This window comes from Vulpes vulpes, chromosome 13, assembly GCF_048418805.1.
Source record: "Vulpes vulpes isolate BD-2025 chromosome 13, VulVul3, whole genome shotgun sequence".
NCBI classification, from domain to species: domain Eukaryota; kingdom Metazoa; phylum Chordata; class Mammalia; order Carnivora; family Canidae; genus Vulpes; species Vulpes vulpes.
Window position 1 is genome coordinate 112,577,278 of NC_132792.1, and position 20,193 is coordinate 112,597,470.

The window sequence follows — 20,193 nt, forward strand, 5'->3', positions numbered from 1 at the left end:
ATTTTGTCTGATATTTATACAGTTATACCCAGTTTAGGTTTGGTTACTTTTCACCTAATTTTTTTCCTAATCACTCTTTGATTTGGCACCTTTCTGTATTCTTATGTCTCTTTTAAACTAAAGAAGTACAGTTAATTTTGTTCTTTTATTCAATATAATGTCAAAAATTTACTCGACTATTCTGGGAGAGACAGTATATCCATTTCCATTTATCTTAATTCCTGGTATATTTATTATGTTTCCTTTATCTTCTTTCTTTTCAACTTTATATTAATTTTTAATTTATTTTTCCTTACTTCTCTTCTAGTTTTTAAGTTGTATTTGTAAGACTTTTCTTTAAAAAAAAAAAAAAGTTTTAGGTTTACAAAGGAAAGGTGTTTTATGTCTGGCATTTGATATGTTTATATATAATGATTATATTTAAAGTAAGAAATGAAATAAAATCTCCATCCTCCTCCCAAATACAGCAAGGTTTTGATTCTAACTCTTTTCCCATTTTACATATAATTGCCGCAGAGTATTTTAGTCCTATATTTTTCTATCACATCAGCTATGCTCTCATCATCTTTCTTCTTGTTCTTATCTACACATCTGTAAATTAGTGTATTAGATTATGCTACATCTTGGTTATGTCACCCATTCCACCTAAGTATCTCTAGCCTTGGTTTCATGAGCATATTTGCTAAGTAGACCTTCCCTTTTTTTATGTCACTAAAATTTTTAAATAAAAACTATCACCAGATTAGGGTCTAAGACAAGCTTTGCATACATCTAAGTCAAAGGAAGCTATTCTGTTAATTATATAACCTTAGATGGCAATATTACATCTACACTCATTTTCATATTTCAAAAATTAAAGGAATGTTAAAATATTCTAGTTGGCAATGAGTCACATTTTCCTGCCAATTCTTATTTAATGTCTCATCACTATTGCAAATTTGCTCTTGTCCTGTTTGAATTGTTAAACTCTTCTTTGTGGTAAATGTATTTGAGATTAAAGACTAAACTGGTCTCAGAGATCAGAGAGATCTAAGAAAATTACCTACCTGACCAGCAGTGTCCAAAATGTCCAAGTAAGCTGGCTCATTGTCAATCCTAACCTGGGTCTTATAAGCATCTTCTGAAAAACACAAGACAGAGTTTACATTGAGATATATTCAACTGAAAAGGCATGATCCATTTTTAGATTTTATAACAAAGAATTTCTAAATAGGTTAACTAAGTAAGAGAACCCGATATTCTAGTCAAGTACACAAGGGGAGAAGGATATAACCCAGGAAAACATAAGAAAGAATTTCTGCTTAAAGTGAAGTCAGATTTATTTCTTCTTCATTAGAATTATGATCTGAGGTACCTTGGTCCTATTACCTACAGAACAAATCTTGAAACAAATTCATCTGTTTTTCATCATGCACTGCAAATTTGCATTCCAACATCATATTCAATAAAAGACCAAAGGCTTTTCCTCTAAGATCAGGAACAAGACAAGTAGGCCTGCTTTAACTTTTATTTAACATAGTACTAAAGTCCTAGCCAGAGCAATGAAGCAAGAAAAATAAGATAAAAACCATCCAAATTGGAAGAGCAGTAGTAAAATTTTGTTTATAGATAACATGATCATATAAGTAGAAAGCTCTAATTGCATGGCAGTGGGGGTGGGGGCTGGGCTTTTGGAACTCCTAAAAAAAAAAAAAAAAAAAAAAAAGCAGTTGTAGGACACAAAAATCAAACACAGAAGTCAGTTGTGTTTCATACACTGATGATAAACAATCTAAAAGGAAAATAAGGTGTTTTCATCTATAATAGCATCAAAAGGAATCAAATACTTAGGAAGAAACTTAACCAAGAAGGTAAATTGTATACCAAAAACTATAATATGTTTGTGTACTTGTTAACTTGTACAAGTTTATACACTCTGGATTCTAAACACTTATCAGGATTTGCAAATGTTTTTCTTCCTATTCTGTAGGCTTTTTTAAGTAATATTTTTTATTGGTGTTCAATTTGCCAACATACGTAACACCCAGTGCTCATCCCGTCAAGTGCCCCCCTCAGTGCCCGTCACCCATTCACCCCCACCCCCTCCCCTTCTTTTAACTATACTAATAATGGCATCTGATGCATGAGAGTTAAATTTTATGGAAAATAATTTCTTTTGTTGTTCAAGTTTTTAGTGTCCTAGGGATCTATTCTAAAATCCAAGATTATGAATATTTAACCCTATGTTTTCTTCTAAGATTTTCATAATTTTAGCTTTGCCCTTAAGTCATCGATCCATTTTCAGCTAATTTTTTTTGGGACACCTGGGTGGCTCAGCAGTTGAGCCTCTGCCTTTGGCTCAGGGCGTGATCCCGGGGTCCTGGGATTGAGTCCCACTTTGGGCTCCCCATACACAGCCTGCTTCTCCCTCTGCCTCTGTGCGTCTCTCGTGAATAAATAAAACCTTAAGAATTTTTTATTTGTTGTTTGGTAAGGATATAAATTTATTTTTATACAATACAATCCTATTATCCTTTATTTCTGTAAGGTTGGCACTAATGTACCCAATTTCTTATTTGCGTAAACTCTTTTTAGTCAATCTAGGTAAAGATTTGTTAATTTTGTTCAGCTTGTAACTTAGTATCATTGATTTTCTCTTGTTTTCTCTATTCACCTCTTCTAATCTTTAGTATTTCCTTCATTCTATTTGCTTGGGGTTTAATTTTATCTCCCCCTCCTCCATTTCTCAAGTTTTAAAGTAAGGTAATTAGAGGTGTTTTTTTTTTACATTTTATTTATTTATTCATGAGAGACACACACAGAGAGAGGGAGGCAGAGACACAGGCAGAGGGAGAAGCAGGCTCTATGCAGGAAGCCTGATGTGGGACTCGATCCCAGGCCCTGAGCCAAAGGCAGACGCTCAATCGCTGACCCACCCAGGGTCCCATATCTTTTTTAATGTGAGCATCTACAGTTATACATTTTCCCTTCAGCACTTCTTTTGCTCCACATAAATTTTGGAATGCTGTGTTTCATTTTCATTAATTTCTAATTATTTTCTAATGCCCTCTGATTTCTTCTTTTCTTCACTGGTTGTTTAACTTCCTCACTTTTGTGTATCTTTGTTTTTCTTCTGCAGTAGATTTCTAGTTTCATTCCATTGTGACTGGAAAAGATACTCTGTATGATTTCAATCTTCTGATATATACTTGAAAAGTCAAGGAATGCTTCATGGGAGAAGTAGCACCTCACCTGAGTAGGAGTTAAGATAAAGTTAAGACAGAGAAAGGCAAACTGAAAGCCAGAATCCCAAATGTTATAAAATTGATGAAACAAAGGGGCACCTGGGTGGCTCAGTGAGTTAAACATCTAACTCTTGATTTTAGCTCAGGTCATGACCTCGGAGTCCTGGGATCAAACCTGGTATCCAGCTCCCCACTCAACAGGGAGTCTGCTTGTCTGTCTCTGCCTCTGCCCTTCCCTCTGCTCATGCTCTCTCTTAAATAAACACTTTAAAAAATGATGAAACAAAAGTAACCTAAATAATTTTAGTGTGATTAAATCCTTGAGTTTAGTGAAGAAAATATAAAATTTAAGAGCTAAATCAGGTTTACCTATGAATATATTAAATGGAATCATATTTCTGAGTGAGGTGGTCAGACTGCTGCGGTTTAATCCTGGCTCTACCACTACCAGCCATCTGATCTTAAGGGGGTGGAAAAATCACTTGGTCTCTCTAAAATGCATAGTACTCATTTGAAGGTTATAATATTTCTATTTAACTCATGGAGTTTTTCAGAAGATTCAGGAAGATAACCCATGGAAGGCATCTAGTACAGTGCCTTGTGTTTAGAATATGCTCAATAATGCTTATGCATAGTTTTTGAGAAATTTGGACTATCATAACACACATTATCAGATATTTTAGAATGCTCACGTGGGCTGAATTGTGGTGAATAGATTTTAAGGTGGGGAAACTAGAAAGATTAAGTTGATACTAGTAACCTAAGTGAGAAAAGATGGTGGCCTGTATTATGACAGTGGCAATAGGGTGGAAAAAGAGTGGACAAAAAAAAAAAAAAAAAGAAAAAAGAAAAGAAAAAGAGTGGACATATTTGCAAGATATTTAGAAGGTTGAAACTATAGCACTTAATAGTATATAGGGGCCAAGGAAGGAGGATGATGCAAGAGTAGCTCCCCAATTTCTGAAATTTGCAGATGGGCAGATAGCTAGGGTGTTTACTCAGGGAGGAAAGGAGGACCACCACAAATGAAACTTAGAAAAAGACTTTGCCATGTCTCCGTAATTCAAGTGGAAACAGTAAGTGCCTGGGTCTGAAGCTCTGAGAGAGATCTGAGGGTTTTATTTCATTAAATCCATTTATTTTCTCATTTCTTCCAATCATGATTGGAAACATGGTTGGACCTCCTGAGCCTGGAATTCAAACTCCTAGAATCTGGCTATAGCTTCTGTTCTATCCACAATTTATGTTGTAAGTAAAGAGCAACTGAACTACTACTAAAAGCATTTAAAACAGCATTGAATTTTGGCACAACTTCAATAATTATTCATACTGTTGATTTTGAACCACAAATGAGTTATTTTCAGAACCTTTTGGTTTACAAATAATAACATTCAATAAAGGAGGCACTTTTGAAAATGAGCACTTCCTCAAAATTAGGTTTTTGCTTGCTGTTAGAGATATGAAGATAGACTCACACATGCACACACAATTAGGTCTCTACTCCTAAAAACTTAATTATGATGAAAGACATACACATGTAATGGGATGTTGAGATTCAATAATTTATAGGATATATACCTTACCCTTTTCAAGGAAATTCATTTCTTATGACTGTGCTCCAGAAATAAGGTTGTGGGAAGTATAACTTGCAGGGTTGTCAATCTGGTGTTGTTTTAGCAACTACCAGCCATTTTATAACACCATTCAGTATATGGACAACCACACAGTCTATTTTCCATTCCACCACTCTTTGTTCTTTCACTGATCTTGCTCTTACACAAGAGAAATCTTGTGGATTTTTTTTTAATGTATGTAGCTGTTTTTCAATTTCATAGGGAAATAAGAATAGTTACTCTGAAAAGAATGCTATGACCTGAGAATCACATGTGAGTCTTTCAGATTTCATGTTTGTTTATTTAACTCAAAGGCCCCAAAAGGAGCCTGCTGAGGCCAGGAGCATGCTGAGTAATCCAGACGAGAACTGCTCTGTGTGATTATCTGAGCCCTAGATAAACCCAGCACATGAAACGTATATCAAATAAAAGCTTCTCCTGGGATCAGAAAACCCCTTCAAAGAGACTTGATGTGAATTGGCTGGAAATTAAGCCAGGCCTTCTATCCAAGATTCTTTCTCTCTTTTAAGAAGTGTCTATCACAGTACACATTCCAGTGTTGTGAATCTAGGTCACCTCCCTGGCCTCCATAGCAACTAATCCCTTTCATTTCCTTCCAATAAACAATCTTCCCTCCTGTTTCCATCCATCCACTCCCTTTGAGACCTCCCATGTAGAAATGCAGTGACAGAAATACTCTCTTGAATACATATAAACACCTTCCTGAATTTCAATCATCTGCCTATAGATGCAACCCTGAAGTGAGCTCATTTATCTTCCAAAGCAAGAGGCCAAATGTATACAAAGCTTTATCAGGTAGAAATAGTAGCAACTGCCTGCTATGTTGTTTGCACTGAAAAGCACAATGGAGCTACATTCTTAGAGGTATCTCTAAAATTCCACCTTAAATTCTAAAATTCTACCTTAAATGCCACTTTAAAATTCATTTGAAAACACTGGTTTTTGAGATTCTTGCTTCTCTTAGGATAGGTCTTCAGTGTCCTTCTCCGGAAATTTACAGGAGAAAATTACCAAAGACCTGTATTAAAAAACCTCACATCCATCACTAAGTTTTACTGTTATAATTGGCCAACCACTTAATCTTACCTGTAAGATGGAGTTAATAGTACATGCTTGTCAATGCATAGGAAGGAGTTCTAGAAGGATCAACTAAAGTGGAATATAAAATGGTGTGAGAAAGAGAAAGAAAAGGAAGGAAACCACAATTCAAACTCAAGGCATGTTATTTAGTAACTTTTTTAAAAATATTGCTTTAAGTTAATCATAAAATCATATTAAAATTAAACCACTTCTACTTCTGCCATTTGTATTTACACATGTGGGAATGCTTTTTTTCCCCCCAACATGTAGATCAGAGACTTTGTTAGTATAGGTTAGTATAGGTCTACAGTAATCTTCCAAAATATTAATGTTTATATAAAAAACTTTAAGATGTTCATTTAATTCCTTTGCAGAATATATTTAAATATCTTTAAAGTATGTTTTTATAAATATAAAATTGGGATCATTTAAAACCGCAGTAAATAACAGAAAATATTAGGTTATTGTTGAATTTTCATCAGAAGACTCTTTAAAAAAATCTTAAGATACTTGAGTAATTTTTATATGGTTTACCTGAAAGCCTGAAATGTATGATAACTGGTATTACATTGAAGATATATTTCTGTAACTCTGAGGTAGTATACATCTCTAAGATATTAATCGTTAATTCAGTTCTTTAAAAAATATGTAGGTTCAGGTTCAGATCATTTATAACTTTCTCAACGAATTTCCTAAATAAATCATCCTAATTGTGTATATGTTTATAAAGCTGATACATCTTGGAACAAAGTACACTGGAAACTTTCTCTTGAACAGAAAGAAACCATGGCTGAATCAGTATTGATATAAATCTAATGTATCAAATATGTGCTTCAGTAGATCATCTGTGCTACACACACTGATGAGCACAGAATCTACCATGTTGAGAAAGATAGTGGATTTCTATCCACACAGTTGGTACTCTTGGGAGAATACATAAACAGGCAATTGTACTGTACTGGAATGAGTGCTCCATTAGAAGCATTCGAAAGGTGCTTATTTAGGAAGACAGCAAAAGACACCAAGCTGAAGTTGAGCTAAGGTCAGTCCTCAAAAGCAGCAGATAGAAAATAGAATTTACAAGAGGGAGGCCTGGTAAGAGGTCAAGAAAGACAGGGAATTGCATGGATTCTAGCACAGCCTCTCCTCTTGAACATAAACATGCAGTGAAATCAATTGAGGGTATATATGCCTGCTGGATTTCAAAAAGGAATTGAAAAGTAGCTGAATTCAGCTTCAGAAAAGACTCAGAGTAAATGAGAACACACTTTCCTACCATGGTAATAAGAGCTGAAGAAAGGGCTGTCATTAGAAACTAAGTCCTGGAAATTCATGGGAATTTTCAGGCAGAATCTCGATTTTTTTCTCATGCTACAAAATTGAGGACTGGGCCAAATTTATCTACATCCGGGAGGGGTAAGGACTCTGATGATGCTGCAGGGAAATGCCCAATGTCATTACTCTGGGAAGTTTAACTCCAAGGTGGACAACCACATGCATTCCGTAGGGTCCTCAGGTAGATTTTCCACGTAAGACCTTTTGAGGTGGTATAAGCAGGAGTGCTTCCATTTGGAATCAGAGGACACCACCTGGAGATTTCTACCTGCAAAAGGCCACTACTGGTAGATGCCATTCCAAACAACGGCTTCTCTCAGAAAGGATAACCCAACAGGTCCTTAAAGAGAGGTAATAGTCCCCATTACTGAGTAGACCTGCAGTCTGGCAAGGCGTCGCAATTCTTCCCCCAAAACTGTCACCTACAGAAAATATTTCGGGACATCCACATCCTCTCAATGGTAGAGCCTTCTAACCCTTTCCTTTCAGCCAGTTAGAGGGGTTTTGTGGGAAACCTGATTTCTTGGCTCTCTTCTGCTACATAGAAATGAGAGGTAACAGGATTGGGCTACACTGACATTGAAACTTTGAAGTCCTTGGTCTCTACCTCACTTCTTTTGGGATGAGGAAAAGAAGAGTAGATTTCTCCTCTCCAGCTCCTTTAGCAAGACATGACAACATCTCATTTCTATCTTTCTTGTTCCCATTCATTGTAATCATGATGAATGGCTACATGATCCTAAGGCCATGATCTGTGGAATGGTTGTCCCTGATTTTAAAAGAGAATGCATTTACATACAGACTATTTCTTCACAGAGATAACTGGCTTTCATGGTGAGAGCAATTTTGGGAGTCCCATAATTTCTCCAGCTCTCTCCCCTCCCTTGATGGACACTTTCAGAAGGGTTCCAAGAACTCCTGGAGCCCACAGATACAGTATGAGAACATCTAGTGCCAGAGATTTGATTTATACCAAAACCATGGTTCCTGGGAAGATGAAACAGATGTACTTTTCCCTATGCCTCCTGCTCCATACAACATAAAACCATGAAATTTATTTATAGGACAAACTCAAGACTCTGAAAGGTGGAGAGGAAAAGGCAATCTGGCTAGGAACTTCAGGATCAAAGTAATAACCCAGTGGGGAGTTCTCTGGGTTCTCTTTGCCTCAGGCTTGGAACTGAAAAAGCTGGCAGCCTGGAAATACCAATGGGTACAGAAAAAACAAAAGCCCAGGAGAAATGAAGCAGAGTAGCCAGTCAGGACACTCTTAGATTATAACCCACCTAATAGTAAACCAACTTAGAACTCTTCAAAAAAAAAAAAAAAAAAAACTTAGATGTAAGTATAACAAAATATGTGTAGGTCTTATAGGCTAAAAGCCATTTAACACTGATGAAAGAAATTTTTTAAAAATCTTAATGCAGAGACATACCATTCTCATGACGTAGAGGCTTCAACATGGTAAATATGTTGATTCTCAACAATTGATGTAAAGATTGAACACAATTCATATCAAAGTCTTGGAGAATTTATGTGTACATATGGATATGGGCAAAATTCTTAAGTTTTTTTTAATAAATTTATTTATTGGTGTTCAATTTACCAACATACAGAATAACACCCAGTGCTCATCCCGTCAAGTGCCCCCTCAGTGCCCGTCACCCATTCACCCCGATCCTCGCCCTCCTCCCCTTCCACCACCCCTAGTTCGTTTCCCAGATGTAGGAGTCTTTATGTTCTGTCTCCTTTTCTGATATTTCCCACATATTTCTTCTCCCTTCCCTTATATTCCCTTTCACTATTATTTATATTCCCCAAATGAATGAGAACATATAATGCTTGTCCTTCTCCTATTGACTTATTTCACTCAGCATAATACCCTCCAGTTCCATCCACGTTGAAGCAAATGGTGGGTATTTGTCGTTTCTAATTGCTGAGTAATATTCCATTGTATACATAAACCACATCTTCTTTATCCATTCATCTTTCGATGGACACTGAGGCTCCTTCCACAGTTTGGCTATTGTGGCCATTGCTGATAGAAACATCGGGGTGCAGGTGCCCTGCATTTCATTGCATCTGTATCTTTGGGGTAAATCCCCAACAGTGCAATTGCTGGGTCATAGGGCAGGTCTATTTTTAACTCTTTGAGGAACCTCCATAAAATTTTCCAGAGTGGCTGCACCAGTTCATATTCCCACCAACAGTGTAAGAGGGTTCCCTTTTCTCTGCATCCTCTCCAACATTTGTGGTTTCCTGCCTTGTTAATTTTCCCCATTCTCACTGGTGTGAGGTGGTATCTCATTGTGGTTTTGATTTGTATTTCCCTGATGGCAAGTGATGCAGAGCATTTTCTCATGTGCATGTTGGCCATGTCTATGTCTTCCTCTGTGAGATTTCTGTTCATGTCTTTTGCCCATTTCATGATTGGATTGTTTGTTTCTTTGGTGTTGAGTTTAATAAGTTCTTTATAGATTTTGGAAACTAGCCCTTTATCTGATACATCATTTGCAAATATCTTCTCCCATTCTGTAGGTTGTCTTGTAGTTTTGTTGACTGTATCCTTTGCTGTGCAAAAGCTTCTTATCTTGATGAAGTCCCAATAGTTCATTTTTGCTTTTGTTTCTTTTGCCTTCGTGGATATATCTTGCAAGAAGTTACTGTGGCCAAGTTCAAAAAGGGTGTTGCCTGTGTTCTCCTCTAGGATTTTGATGGAATCTTGTCTCATTTAGATCTTTCATCCATTTTGAGTTTATCTTTGTGTAGGGTGCAAGAGAGTGGTCTAGTTTCATTCTTCTGCATGTGGATGTCCAATTTTCCCAGCACCATTTATTGAAGAGACTGTCTTTCTTCCAATGGATAGTCTTTCCTCCTTTATCAAATATTAGTTGACCATAAAGTTCAGGGTCCACTTCTGGGTTCTTTATTCTGTTCCATTGATCTATGTGTCTGTTTTTGTGCCAGTACCACACTGTCTTGATGACCACAGCTTTGTAGTACAACCTGAAATCTGGCATTGTGATGCCCCCAGCTATGGTTTTCTTTTTAATATTCCCCTGGCTATTCGGGGTCTTTTCTGATTCCACACAAATCTTAAAATTAATTTTTGTAACTCTCTGAAGAAAGTCCATGGTATTTTGATAGGGATTGCATTAAACGTGTAAATTGCCCTGGGTAACATTGACATTTTTACAATATTAATTCTGCCAATCCATGAGCATGGAATATTTTTCCATCTCTTTGTGTCTTCCTCAATTTCTTTCAGAAGGGTTCTATAGGTTTTAGGGTATAGATCTTTTACCTCTTTGGTTAGGTTTATTCCTAGGTATCTTATGCTTTTGGGTGCAATTGTAAATGGGATTGACTCCTTAATTTCTCTTTCCTCAGTTTCATTGTTAGTGTATAGAAATGCAACTGATTTCTGGGCATTGATTTTGAATCCTGCCACGCTACCAAATTGCTGTATGAGTTCTAGCAATCTTGGGGTGGAGGCTTTTGGGTTTTCTATGTAGAGTATCATGTCTTCAGTGAAGAGGGAGAGTTTGACTTCTTTGCCAATTTGAATGCCTTTAATGTCTTTTTGTTGTCTGATTGCTGAGGCTAGGACTTCCAGTACTATGTTGAATAGCAGTGGTGAGAGTGGACATCCCTGTCTTGTTCCTGATCTTAGGGGAAAGGCTCCCAGTGCTTCCCCATTGAGAATGATATTTGCTGTGGGCTTTTCGTAGATGGCTTTTAAGATGTTGAGGAATGTTCCCTCTATCCCTAAACTCTGAAGAGTTTTGATGAGGAATGGATGCTGTATTTTGTCAAATGCTTTCTCTGCATCTAATGAGAGTATCATATGGTTCTTGGTTTTTCTCTTGCTGATATGATGAATCACATTGATTGTTTTACGAGTGTTGAACCAGCCTTGTGTCCCGGGGATAAATCCTACTTGGTCATGGTGAATAATTTTCTTAATGTACTGTTGGATCCTATTGGCTAATATCTTGTTGAGAATTTTTGCATCCATGTTCATCAGGGATATTGGTCTGTAATCTTTTTGGTGGGGTCTTTGTCTGGAAGACCACACTCCTCAGACCATCTTAGTTGTTTCAGGATAGAATCTGATTCATTCTGGAGATACTACCTCAAGATAATTGAAATGGAAGTCCGTTGTCAAAAATTATTAGCCTTAGGTAAGTGCAGATTAAAACCACAATGAGCTATTACTACATATCTATCAGAATGACTTGTAAAAAAGTTATAACACTTAATACTGGTAAGGATGTGGAAACGGGATTACTGATAAAAATCTTTGGCTGTGTATATTTTTAAAAAGATATTCCACATGCTGGGGTGTGTAGGTGGTTCAGTTGGTTAAGTATCTACCTCTTGGTTTGGCTCAGGTAAGGATCTCATGGATTATGAGATTAAGCCCTACCCTAGGCTCCCTGCTCAGCAAAGATTCTCTGCCTCTGCCCCCCCCTTATGTGTATTTGCACGCATGTGTGTGCTAAAATAAAATCTTTGATTATTATATATATATATATATATCTTAATATATATATATATCAGTCTTGGAAAATATATATGTATATTCCACATGAAATATGTAAAGCAGCAATTGCATTCTTGGGCAATTATGGAGAAATGAAGACTTGCATTCATATAAAGATACTCATTTTTTCCCCTAAGTTGTTTGTAGTGGCTTTATTCATAATAGCTAAAAATGGGAAACATGTCAAATATCTTTTTTTTTTTTTTTAAGATTTTTTATTCTGAGAGACACAGAGAGAGGCAGACAGAGTCAGAGGGAGAAGCAGGCTCCATGCAGGAAGCCTGATGTAGGACTCGATCCCCAAACTCTAGGATCACACCCTGAGCCAAAGGCAGATGCTCAACCACTAAGCCACCCAGGCTTCCAGTCAAATATATTTCAATGGGTGAATAATTATACAATGTGCTATACCCATATCATGGAATGCTAACTATTCAACAATTAAAAAAAAAAAGGAATGGAAGGTTGATATATGCAACAGCCTTGATGAATCTCCACAAGTATGCTAATTGAAACAAGCCAATTCCAGAAGGTTACATATTCTATGATTCTGTTTATATGATAATTTGTGAAGTGACACAATTATAGTATGTATGACAGATAAGTGTTTGCTGGGCATTATGAAGGGAGTGGGTGTTGTTTACAAAGTCTATGTAAAGGATCCTTGTGGTCATGGAAATGTTCGGTATCTTGACTATCTGTATCCTGATTGTGATGTTGTATTAAGTTGAAAAGTGCTACTATTGAGGGGAACTCGGTAAAAAGACATAGAATCCTTTTCTTACAGTGCCATATGAATTTATAATTATCTCAAAATAAAATAGATCATCTGCTTATGTATAAAAAAATTCCAAAATCTCAAAAACTTTTTAGCAAACTAGGCATAGGGCAGCTTGCTTTACTTCTAGTACTGAGTAGTTAAATCAAATTTAAAGCCAATATTATGATTAATGAACAAGTACTAAAACCATTCACTTAGATTGGATATAAGATGAGAATTTTCTTTATAAATATATTTTATGTTGGTGGTCCCACCTGTTCAGTTAGGCAAAAATATGGCTGGTATAAAAAAAGTTTCAAAAGGTAAAATGTCACCATTCATAGAAAATGTCTTTTAGGTTTGTAGAACTTTCAAAGATTCCGTAGATAAATTCATATATTACTAATAAGTTAGCTAAATTGATTTATTCAATCAATTTTCTGGAAACAAAGTCAATACAGAAAAAAAAATCACAAGTCACAAACAGAATAAGTGAAACTATGGTATTAACATAGCATCAAAAAATATCACATCTTGGGACGCCTGAGTGGCTCAGTGGTTAAAGCGTCTGCCTTTGGCTCAGAGTATGATCCTGGGGTCCTGGGATGAAGTCCCCACATGAGGCTCCTGTATGGAGCCTGCTTCTCCCTCTGCCTGTGTCTCTGCCTCTCTCTCTCTCTCTCTCTCTCTCTCTCTCTCGTGCTCTCTCTCTTTTTGTGTCTCATGAATAAATAAAATCTTTTAAAATATCACATCTCAAAGAATAAATCTTGCAAAAGTTTTGCAAGACTTAAGGAAGTTGTAAGACATTATGACAAGAATTAAAGATGACATAGTAAGAAGTATATACCATGTTTATGAATCGGTAGATTAAATATTTTAATGAGGTCAATTTCCCCCTAATTGATCTATAAACACATTATCAAACAGACTTGAGTGGTGGGGGGATGTGTATAAATTCACCAACTGATTTTAAGTCAATATGGAAATGAAAACGGACAAAAATAGTTGAAACAATCTCCAAAAAAGAACATAAGCTCTACCATATATCTAGACTTACTGTTAATTTACAGCAATTAAAGGTGATATCATATTGGCACACAAAAATAAACTGACAGAATGAGAACCCACATACTAATGAATACTTTTTTTTTTCTTTTGGAGGACAGAATTGGCATTTCAAAGCAATAGGAAAAGTATTTTCAATAGCACTGTCAAACAGGTATAAAATATTGAAGATAACAGAAGCCTACTGCTATCTCAATATATACAGAAATCAATTCTAGTTGGGTTGTGTGTAACTATGGCAAACAAAACTTCTAGGAGATACTGTAGGAGAATACCTTCACGGTTTGGAGTGATAAGACGTCTTAATAACTAATATAAACACTAACTATAAAAGATTAACAAATTAGAATTTCTACAAATCCCTCAAAGAGTCAATCTTCTCCAATAAAAAGTGGGTAAGACATTGAGGGATTATTTTTTAAAGTAATAGCATTTATTACTCTCATTCATTAAGCATTGAAATTGTGCTAGTGTGATAAATATATTTCACATTAATCATGGCATTTAAATATTGTAATAACCATATGAAGAATTATTCTCACCTCCAGTTATGGATGAAAAGTTAAAGGTCATAGAAGTTACATCACTTGCCCATTATTACACAACTTGTAAAGAAAAAGCATGCTATTTTAGAAACATTTTCCCTTATCCATTTATGGATAGGAGGCACCAGGGATGTGAAGATCAATAGCAACATGGCCCTTGTCTTTTTTTCTTTTTTTTAAGATTTTATTTATTTATTCATGAGAGACACAGAGAGAGAGAGAGGGGCAGTGACACAGGCAGAGGGAGAAGCAGGCTCCATTCAGGGCGCCTGACATGGGACTCGATCCCAGGACTCCAGGATCACGCCCCGGGGAAAAGGTAGGTGCTAAACCGCTGAGCCACCCAGGGATCACCCTGGCCCTTGTCCTTAAATGAGAACACAAATGAAGTATAACAAAGTCTCTCTGGAGTTGGAGGTTGGTAAATAGGCAAAGACTTAGGGGAGGTGACCCCTGAGCTATCTTGGAAGTTACCTCACTGAGAGGGGTAGGGAAATAAAAATATCCTAGGTAGAAGGAAGAATATCAAAAAGAGTATAAAGTTTCTTCCTCTTCTTTCCCTTCCTTGGGGTTAGGAGGCATTGATAGTGACACCAGGGTTTGAGGAGAACAGTAAAAAATATGAGATGCCAGGACACCTGGGTGGCTCAGCGGTTAAGTGTCTGCCTTTGGCTCAGGGCCTGATCCTGGAATCCCAGGATTGAGTCCCACATCGGGCTCCCTGCATAGAGCCTGCTTCTCCCTCTGCCTGTGTCTCTGCCTTTCTCTCTCTCTCTCTCTCTCTCTGGCTCTCATGAATAAATAAAAGTCTTCTAAAAAACAAACAAACAAAAATATGGGATGCCTCACAGATTTTCTTAGGACCATGCTAACTTTTCAATTTAAAATTCTTAATTTTAAATTTTTTTAAAGATTTTATTTATTTATTCATAGAGACACAGCTAGAGAGAGAGGCAGAGACACAGGCAGAGGGAGAAGCAGGCCTCACGCAGGGAGCCCGACGTGGGACTCAATCCCAGGTCTCCAGGATCACTCTCTGGGCCGCAGGTGGTGCTAAACCGCTGCGCCACCGGGGCTGCCCAAAAATTCTTAATTTTAAATTTTAAAACTGCTCCAATTTTAATAAATGTAAAGTGAGATTCAGATGGCTGATAAATTTAAAGCTGTACAACCTTCCTAATGATCAGTAAAAAGTGAAAACTACAGGATACAAATGTTCTCACAAGAGGACAGATTTAAAAAACTGACAATACCAAATATTGCACTGCTGGAACCATGGAGAATGGTCATCTACTACCGGGGACACATAAACAGAAAACTGTCTAGAACTGTCTGCTAAAGCTCATCATACTATAACATGTGTAACATGGAATTGTTGGTCTCACTTCTTCTCTGTATGGATATTGTATCTGTACACCTTACCATGGAGTGTAGGTGTACTTACACCTTATAGGGCATGGAGTATACTTACCCATTCTTTGATTTTTAAGCTTGATCATATAACCTACCTTGGCCAGTGGAATGCCAACGGATGTGATATGAGGCATAAAATATACATGTGCAATGGGACTCATGCTCTTTGATTCTTTTATCACCATAAAATTATACCCTGAGATACCCACTGGTTTCAGAAGATAAATACTAGTTTAAAGGCAAGACATTCCAACTAACAGAGATGAGGGGAAAAATAGGTTTTTACCAGATTTGGGGCAGTCTGTTATAAGCATTTGCATGCATCAAGAATATATACACATGTGCACAAAAGACATAAATGAAAATTTGTAGAAGCCTTATTCATACAATCTCTAAACTACAAACCCCAACTTCATCAGTGGTATAATATATAAATGAATTCTATTTCACTCATATAGTGGATTATTTTTATGTGAAATTTAGACAACTAAGCATCCAACATAACTGAATCTTAGAAACCATTTTGAAAAAGCTAGACATGTTTCCATTTATGGAAAATGGAAAAATAAACATCCAAACTAAACTGTATTTATTGGAAAATCCTTTCTTAACCAGGGCAGATATTATTTGGATATTTACTTCCTGATAAATCATTCAATTTTTTTATTTGTATTATACTTTATTTTTTAAAAAAGTTTCTGATAAAGGAATATTTTAAGCTCAAGTATAAAGAGGTAGAAAATACCTAGTTCTAGGTCCCTGATTGTTCATTTTGTTTAAGGTAATATAAGTAGAATTAGGGGGTCTCTGGAAAAAGACGTAACTTTCTTGACACAATAGTCCTATTAGGCCCCTAGCCATTTTGTGATCTACACCTAACCCATACTAGTTGCCCAAAGAACATTTCTTGCAGAACTTCCTGGGATATACAAAATAGACCCTGGTGGATAATGATTTTAAGAGAACAAAATAATGTGAGGACAAACACCCACTATCAGGCCAGGAGATAGCCTATTCATATCAGAGACAATAAATCAGTGGTCAAACTCCCAGTGCTGGATCAAAAGTAAAGATTGACCTGGTACACATTCTTGAGTTACCTTTGCAGAATTTAAACCCCTTAGAAGACTCAAATACCACATCAACTAAAGACAGGATTGATGATGTTGACTCTTGCTGTCCATCATGACTTTGACCTGGACTAGCACCTTAAGCTGACTTTTCCCCCAGTTCTATTCTGAACTCCCCATTGAGCAAGCCCCTTCATGAATATGTATGCACCCTCAGCTTAAAGCTGCCCTAGTTTTATTGCTCAAGGAGACACTGCTTTGGGAAATCTCTGATGTTCTCATTTACTTGTTGCAAGTAAAACCCTTCATTTTTCTGCTCTTTGGCTTTCTTCGGCTCCGTTGGATCCTTTGGCTTGACACCCACCAAGAGGGAGACCCAATTTCAGTTAACAGTAGCACAATATTTGCACAAAAGTAAATGATGACTTCATTTTTTCATGATCCTTTTTCCTTTGTATCAATTTTATCTCATGTACTAAATGACAACTTCAAAGATATTTAACCTTCATATTAAATAAATTCTGACAATGCTGGCAAATATGGATTACAGAGATGGAAACAGAATGGTGCCAAAGGATCTTTCTGTCCAAAATATCTTTCTCATTGGCCTGGCATGATGCCCCAAATTCTACCCCTCTGCTTCATTCTCTCTAGTTAAGAAAGTCATTTTATTTCCAGGAACTCTCTATTAAAATGCAATAAAACTACAGGAGAGGTAAAATATTAAGCTATTATCAAGCACAAACACGTTACTCTGAGATTACTTCTGCACAAAATTAGCTGTCATGAGAGAAAGCAGAAAAGCAGGGCCCAGGGGGAAGATCAGGAGGGATGATAAAGAGGAAGGATGGGGAGGGAAAGCTGCTAACAGTGGTGGGCAGATACTGAGAGTGTCAGGTAAGCAAGCAATGGACTTGCAGGAGGCCTGCAGGCACTGGAGGACCAGAAAGGACCCAAGGTTGGGGCAACAGCCTGCTGAAAACAAATGGGTACATAAGAGGAAACAGTTCATTCACCTTCCTCCTCAAAACTGATGACAAAATGAAGTTCTGCTCCCCAAGCTTGCTAACAACCAAACCCTACACACACACACACAATATATATATATATATATATATATATATATATATATATACACACTATTCACAATGCTAGTCTTGCCTCTTGTGAAATTGAATAATCTTTCCTATGTCAGCCTCTCTCTGAATCAGAGCTGCAGTAAGGAAATTTTTACTACAGGAGAAGGATGAAGAGGGGTATTTTGAGGACAATGGGCTAAAGTTCACAAACTCTTCTGTACAGAGAGGTCTCCTCAGGATCTAGTTGAAGGGCACATTCTGATTCAGTAGGTCTGGGGCCAGGATTCTGTATTTCTAGTAAATATACGCAGGCAACTGGTCCAGGATGAATAGCAGTACTACCTAACAGAAATAAAACATGAGGGCAGCCCGCGTGGCTCAGCGGTTTAGCGCTTCCTTCAGCCCAGGACATGATCCTGGAGACCCAGGATCGAATTCCATGTCAGGCTCCATGCTTCTCCCTCTACCTGTGTCTCTGCCTCTCTCTCTCTCTCTCTCTGTGTCTCTCATGAATAAATAAATAAAATCTTAAAAAAAAAAAAAAAGACAAGAGCCATCCACAAGATTTAATGTTTCTGGTAGCCATAGGAAAACAAAGGAAAAAAAATCTTAATGTGTTATTTAACTAAAAATTTAAGATATTTAACTGTGTAAGCAATATAGAAAACACAAGAGATATTATACCTTTTCCTTGTAGTTTCTGAAAATGTATTTCACACAATAAGATAAGGAGATCTTGGTTTAGGCCAGTCACATATCAAGGGCACCACAGCCCCATTGGCTCATAGTTACTGTATTGGCCACAGTAAATCTAGAGAAAAGAATATTTTGGAATATTCTGTCATTCATTAGCAGCCTTTTTTTAATTATAGAGGAACAGATGTGAATTTAAAATATGACTATATATTAACTATAGGATTTAAAATAAAGTAAAATAAAACACAAGTGAATGATGGCCTTAATTGTGTTCAAACCACTACTATTAAGTGGTATCTTATCAGTGTTCTCCAGAAAAACACAGTATGTAATACTTTTATTTAAGATTTTTTTTCTTTATTTTAGAGAGAGAGAGAGAGAATGAGAATCTGAAGCAGACTGCCTGCTGAGCATGACACCTGATATAAGGGACTCAATCTCACAACTCTGAGATCATGACCTGAGCTAAAACCGAGAGTCGGATGCTTAACTGACTGAGCCACCCAGGCTCCCCAGTATGTAATATCTTTAAATAACATCCTATTTACACCTTTAAGTTGCATCTTAATATGTGATTAATTTTAAAGAATTGGCCAATTCACTTATAGAGACTGAGAAGTCCCAAGACCTGCACTTGGTAAGCTGCAGACTGATAGTGTATATTGTAGTCCAAGTTCAAAGGCTTGAGTTACAGAACAGCCCAAAGCAAAAGTTACAGTTCAAGGGCCAGAAAAGACCATTTCTCCAGTTCTCCAGGCAGGCAAGATTCCCTCCTTTTACTCAGCTTTTGTGTTCTAGTCAGATATTTAAAACTGATTGGAGGAGGCCCACCGATGTTGGTAAGGGCAGTCTGCTGTACTCAGTCTAACTTTAGACCTTAATCTCACCTAGAAATACTCGTGCAGACACACCCAGAACATTTGACCAAATGTCTGGGCAACTGATGGTACAGTCAAGTTGATACAAAATTAACCATCATATTTCCCTTTGAAGCCTTCCTATACTTGCCCAATGAGAAACTTTATACCCCATCCCAGGCTCTGTAATATCTGCCAAATAGCTCTATTAAAGCACTTTAACCATTCTGTTTAAATAGCTTTCTTAATCTTAGCTATTTGAAAGCATAGAATCTGATTTATTTATCTTTGTATATGCATTTTCTATCATTGGGACAGGCACATAAGTGGTCAATAAATTCAGTTTACCTTCTGTGTGTAGCATGCTGCCCAGTTCTCTCAGATATATAGCTTACTTGTACATCACACTGTATACATAGCAATATACCCAATTTAAATATGAAAAACCCCAGAGGTATTAAACTTTACAAAGCTCACAAAGCTAGTAAGAGGTGGTTGGAGACTAAACTTGGTCTGCTAAACACTAGAAGCTATTTTGCCGCACTGGTTGTTTGTCAAATATTATTCAAATGCATAAAGGGTTTTATACTGAAGATTAAGTCCTGCTTCTTAAATGAACTGAGTGAATACATAACTCCCAAAGCTGGTTCAATCTTAATACTCAAATATAGAGAGCTGAGTCTTTGATGAAACTACATTTAGTAAAAGACAAAAACCACCACCACCACGACCCAGCATAGTGGACAATTGTTAAGTTTATGGTCACTGTGAATTTTTCAGACCCTACATTCCATGACTGAAATAGAAGCAGCAACCCACTTTCCCAGCTGCCTTTGCAACAAGGCTACAGACATGTGACCTAGGTTCTGCTAAGAAGATGTATCCA

General features: G+C 36.9%; 1 protein-coding gene across 4 annotated transcripts in view; it reads right to left on the reverse strand.

The window, feature by feature from the left end:
- RIT2 (Ras like without CAAX 2) overlaps positions 1-20,193 on the reverse strand; it is a 403,371-nt gene that overhangs the window by 265,389 nt on the left and 117,789 nt on the right. For all 4 annotated transcript variants that reach the window (XM_072732273.1, XM_072732271.1, XM_072732272.1 and 1 more), the window contains exon 3: positions 1,047-1,120. In XM_072732273.1, the coding sequence (XP_072588374.1) occupies positions 1,047-1,120 (74 nt within the window). The remainder of the gene's footprint in view (positions 1-1,046; positions 1,121-20,193) is intronic.